General features: G+C 34.6%; 1 protein-coding gene across 1 annotated transcript in view; it reads right to left on the bottom strand.

Annotated features, from left to right (window-relative positions):
• Positions 1 to 358: 358 nt before the first annotated feature.
• The window catches only part of TLK1 (tousled like kinase 1), an 82,088-nt gene continuing 76,446 nt past the window's right edge, over positions 359 to 6,000 (bottom strand). The window contains exon 21 of the mRNA XM_015811868.1: positions 359 to 2,157. Within this exon, the coding sequence (XP_015667354.1) occupies positions 1,981 to 2,157 (177 nt within the window). The 3' untranslated portion in view covers positions 359 to 1,980. The remainder of the gene's footprint in view (positions 2,158 to 6,000) is intronic.

The raw sequence follows: 6,000 nt of genomic DNA, 5'->3' as shown, positions 1-6,000 counted from the left end.
CTGTAAAATAGTGTATGGGGCTTCAGAGATAAGGAAATAAATATACAAAATATACCAGATTGCTTTTTCATCCAATGGGATGTTTTTACTAATTTATTTTTTCTCTCTATTAGCAGAAAGAATCCTTCAATTTGTGATTAGGCAATTCTAAATTTGGTGCATTATCCTACATAATAGATGGACTGGCTCCAAGACAGAATGTAGTAGTCTGATTAAACACAATTGAACAGAAAATAATTGGTTTTACATTGAGTGACTTAGGGAAACTATTCCTTGCATTATGAATAAAAGACATTGTAACTGTCTTTTATATTCCAAAATAAGACCTTGAAAACCAGTTTAAATTTCAACTCTCATTATTTTATTACTGTTTTGGCTACATTCTCTACAATTTCAGCAGCATTTTGAAGAGACAGTTAATGTATCCTTATGTACAACAAAAACAAAATGGCTTGCAACATCAGAAACAAGAGCCACATTTTAACTGTACAATATTAAATGAAAAACCTGTGGTAATACAGCCTCCCTTTCTGCAACATGGACAAAGTTACATACAAGTATTCAGCATTATGAATATGACAAGAGGAATCTTGTATGGAAGAGAGATACTGCATTCGGAAAAAGAAAAAATCTTACCATACAAGGCAGTTAGAAAATGTTTCACATTTTAAAATATCTGTACAAGCCACAAGAGACATCTCTTTAGAGGAACATCTTCCCACCTTGTAGACAGTACTTCCAGAAACCGAGAATAACCATAAACAACTTCTACATCTAGTATCCACGTGCTCCAGGTCAGGAAACTGACTTGAACTGTACTGTATAGTTCCAACACAGATCGGTTTGACATGCCTTGATTGTTAATGAATTATCTACTTTCAGTCTCTCTAGGACTTTCAGCTGACTTGCACCTTAAGGAGGTTGTTTTGATTTTTTTTGTTTTGTTTTTGTTTTTTGCAAAAGCAAAAGCAACATCATTTAGCAGCAATTAAAAGCGCCTTCAATGAGACTTAAAAAAAATACAATATCCAATTAGAAAAAGCCATACTTTTAAACATTTGTACAGAAATAAGTTGCTGAATTTTTTTAAACTGAAAATATGACATCTGTACAATACATTTACAATATAATTAGAAGGGAATTTGTCATTATCCTGCATAGAAACATTAAACACGACCAATTTGCTTTTGGTTACATACATGGCCTTGTAAATCCTCCACAAAAAGCCTGGATAGCAGACATCAGCTGACAATTCTGCTAAATATCAAAATGCCACTTAAATAGTTGAGCTAGTTTCAAACTAGATTTTGCTCCCTCACTGGAACTGTTATTTTTATCCCTTTGAAAATACAGTCATTCAATCAACAAACACATTTTTAAAAACTTCGCACCAGCCCTACCCCCATCCCACCCCGATATTAAATCCCTTCTATCCACTGAAATTAAGAAACAAAGCTGTGTCACTCAACTTGACTTTGGTTTTTGAAATGTTGACTTCTTGGGAAGAAAAATTCTTTTATTTAGCTTTTTTCTTTATCTTGTCCAGGCACTGAGTTGTTGTTCTGTGCTCCATTTTCTTCTTTATTGAAATAATGAAAACTACCCCTCTTTATAAGAACTCTCCAGTATCAACCAAAAGGTTTTTTTTTTAAAGTAAAAAGATTATTTACAGTATTCCCTCCCTAGAAGTCCAAACACACATTTTCTTCAGTCTTAATAACACAGTACATCTGGTTGGGAGGCAGCGGGCAATGCTGTCCTTCCAAGTTTTCAAAATGAACATCTAAAATAAAGGTACCCTTCTCAGATCATGATCCAGTCTCCTCAGAGAAACAACTTTTCTTTGAAGGGCCACAGTATAAAGACACCATTGTTAAACTTGTCCTGCCGTAAACAAGGCTAACAGGATGCTTTCAAATGAAAGTCCACTGCAGCTAAATATCATGAAGGTGTCAAGCAAACCATCTTGGTGAAGAAGCTTCAGTAAGGAATAATGCTTGATATAGGTGGTGTGGGAGAGGCTGCCAGTCCAGTCATATGCAAGTTTCCTGAAGAGTTTGATCTTCTCATGTGTGGAAGTAGGTAAGCATCGTTAGCCAGCTGATGGACATCAAACCGATCCTCCTTACGGTAGGCCAAGCAACGCCTGATAAAGGCCTAGAAGGGAGAAAAACAGACAGTATGGTGTGGAATTAAATGCAGTTTGCTGATGGAATGTCAACCAAAAGCACGTATTCCTCCTTTTTCTTCCATCTCCCAAATGTGTCCTAGAGGTTGAGCGACCTCAATTTGAAGAGCATGTAGGTGAAAATCCCACTGTTCTAATGGAAACCCCTTCACATAAACGATGAAGTAGCATAATATAAAATTTGAAATCTCTGATTCAAATTTCACTTTACATTGAATTTAGCAGATGTTTTCAATAAGCCATGCTTGGCTAGATTTGTTCAGCACCTCCTAACAAATTCAGAACCTGTGTTTCATTTATAGTTAAGTATAATATGTTAAGTAATCAGAGATGCTAATTATAAGTAACATTTTCTAAGTATTACTAAGAAAATACAAGCAGGCCATAAATGAATTGCTCAACAATGTTGTATTAGGTATTCTTAACAGCCACATTATAATAGTGGGAGTAACGTTGTTCTAAAATCTACTGAATTCTAATTTAAGATTAAATCATTGTAAAGGGATGAGAAATCAAAATCAGTTACTGACGTACATAATAATATATATTGCCAATTAATTTTTTAAAACGTTTAATTCTGTGCCATTTCTCCCTGATTTTTCCTTTTAAATGTATAATCTTGTTATTGGAGACAGAAATTACTTATTTCTCCCAATCATCATTTGCATAATAATCTTCGATAAAACTATAGAAAGCAAATTCAGAATTAGTGTGAGATTTAATGATCCCTCCATTTACATAAATCCCTTTGATTCAGGAGAGGCATCAATGTACCCGGGAGAAAAAAGTGAATATGCTGATTCACTTTCCTCTCTGGAACCTCACTTCCTTCCTGTGATATTAAAGAGATTTCCCAATCCCTGGAAACAAATATGGAGAGGCAAAAGAGAAGATGAATGGATGAAAATAACATTTATTTAGATACTGGGTTACTTGATGCCAAAACAACTCTTTTCTTCCTGTTCTGTTAATAAATGTCCCTGTTTTCTAGCTGAGGAGTCATGGCGGGGTAGACATCCCTGCAAGTATCCCTATGAGCAAGGAGAGCACTATGGCCAAGCTTGCCAACCAGACAGCAAGTTTCTAACCAACCAAATTCCCTCTGGAGAAGGAGATATTGGGAGATTGCCCAGTTATAGTCTGGATAACTGCTCCTCACAAACAGATCACAGAAATTGAGTTTCTTGTGGTCAATCACGAGTTTAGTGGCTTAGGAGACAAGAGATCAACATTGTGTTCAAAACTACTGTGTAGTCTTTATGGCCATATAACCAGCAAAAGTCTCACTTTCTTAAACATTCTGGGTACAATTAATGTGACCTCAGGCAAGTCACTCTCTCTAAGCCCAATTCAGCTCACAGAGTTGTTGTGGGGAAAATAGTAAGAGGAAGGTGTATTGGATATGTCTACCTTGAGTTATTTGTAAAAATAATGCAGGGGGAATACAAAACAATAAACAAGCAAACTTAAGAGAGATCTTTGGAAAGACAGGAAAGAACAAAGGCACTTGGTAAGTCACCTTTTTGTAATTAAGATGAAATAAAAACAACTTAAAATATTTTGACTTAAAAGAAAAAAAATTAACAAAACTGTCAATAGTTTGGATGCTTTTAAAAAAGTAGGGGGAAGAAGGATTTACCGGGATTGAAAAAGGATATGAAAGAAGTTAAGAAGACTGAGAAATCTGTAGGACAACTGGCTGAAAAATGTAAAACAAATTAATGACAACATAGAAGTTTTGGAAAGTAAGACAGAAGAAGTTATAACTAGGGAGGTGGAGAAAGATTTAGACAACATGGCACAACTGGAAGTGAGAGAAAAAGATTTTTGGTTTTAAGATTTAGAGCAGATCTGGGTATTCTATGGCCCACAGGCCACCTCTGACTTTGGGTGTTTCTATGAGACCCGCGATAATTCATGGGGAAGATATCAAAGAAAAAATGGTTACATTTCTAACTTTTTAGATTGGGATGAAGATGACACAGAAGCAGAGATTGATAAGTTTTACAGGATCAATATATGATTTGCAAAATGAAGCAGTGTTCCAAGGTATGTGCATGTTATCATGAAGAAGACTAGAGATCATGTTTTGCAGCAGCATTGTAATACTCAACTGAAGATTGATGATGATAACACAGATATACTTAAGGAAATTCCAATTAGAATACTATGTTAAAAAAAAAGAATTTGGGAGGGAGGGAGTTTCTGGTGTGATTTATAGTGAACCACATCTTCAAAAGAGTGGAGATGGCATTGTGGCAGAAATCAACAGCCAGAAAGTCAACATTGAACAATGAACTCTCTCTGAATAAAGGAGAGATTGTGAGATAACCCACTTGTTATCTCACAGCTGCTCCTTATAGGTAATCAGTGGGAAGAATTTTTTTTGCATTTTGCTTGCTGAGTTAGCTGAGCAGCTGGGAGGCATGAGATACATGTGATAGAAAAAAGAGAATCATGATGTAATCTTAGGCAGGTTTGGTTAGAATTGCACTATAGCTGCCAAAAGGAAGATTGGAAGCCATTTATCTATATTTTCTTCTCATGTTTTCTGTTGTTTTTCTCCCATCTCCTTTTTTTTCATAGTTCTTTTTTCCATGGTCACATTTACTATAATTGTAACTATATTTTGCTTTCTTTGAATGTACTTATTATCAATGTAAAATTTTTCAATAAAAACTATGTTTTTTTTAAAAAAAAGTCTCTGCATTCCATCAGCACTGTTTTTATTAGATGCAAGTCTCCTGTAGTGATTGACTTAAGAACTGCATTTTTTTCTTGGTTCAAAAACCCTATTTCTTCTAAAACCTGAAAGGTTTGATTCATTAAGAGGTTCTATATCATGCTGTCTTTTATATGTATTAATATTATCTTCAGAATTTCTCAGCTCCAAAAATCTATCCGATCAGTACAATTATTCAGCGATTTGCATATATATATAAAACGGTTGGGGTAAACACAACTCCAAATATCAGCCTGTACATTTTACTTTAGATTATGATCATTCTGAACTAGTAAATTTCCAAATTTAGCATTCACTATACTTTATGTGTTCTTAGATGTGGAAAGTTGTTGTTGATAGAGTATTAACAATTTTGTCAAGAGCAAAGAAATTATAGAATGAAAGAATGGATCAGGTTAGATAATAGGTTACAGTAAAAAGGATGACACAGTTGGAAAGAAGTAGCACTATACAATATAAAAATATTTAATCCAAGCCCAGAAGCACCAGGCAAGCCCGGTCTTGCTAAGCTCACAGAACGTGTTTAACTTGGACGGGACTACAAACAAATATAGTGTTCTTGGACATATTCTTCTGTGGAAAGTAGAGAGAAAATGCAATATTCTCCCTTCATGTGAAGAGGATAAAGAGGCTATTAACATGGAAAGTATGGCGGAATTCTATGAATAAGTTTCCACTTGATTCCAACAAGGACTAATGGTTAAACAAGCTAGAAACAAACTATTTCTATTTAGTCAGAAATTATGGTTAAACTAACCAGAAATTGTGTCCGAATGCCACAGCTGATTTTTTTTTCAACATAAACACATGCCATTTCAACATAAAACATGCCATTTCATTAGGTTAGCTTGGAGGAAATAGATAAAACTTGTTCTGAACTATTTACGTAAGCACATCAATGAGCTAAAACAAAGATTTAGGTTGGATAATCCCTTCTTTCCATTTCAGGAAATTTGCAATTTCTTTTAAATCAAGGATGTTTGAAATAGTCTATGATTAAATTAAAATTTTAAATTTAATTAAACTAAGATTTATAATGCACTGCTTGAAGCTGGCTTGCTGGGAAAGT

Source organism: Protobothrops mucrosquamatus, unplaced genomic scaffold (assembly GCF_001527695.2).
Source record: "Protobothrops mucrosquamatus isolate PMUCROS unplaced genomic scaffold, P.Mucros_1.0 scaffold54, whole genome shotgun sequence".
Classification (NCBI taxonomy): Eukaryota; Metazoa; Chordata; class Lepidosauria; order Squamata; family Viperidae; genus Protobothrops; species Protobothrops mucrosquamatus.
Note: the sequence above shows the minus strand (reverse complement) of the source record. Positions and strands in the feature narration are given on the sequence as shown.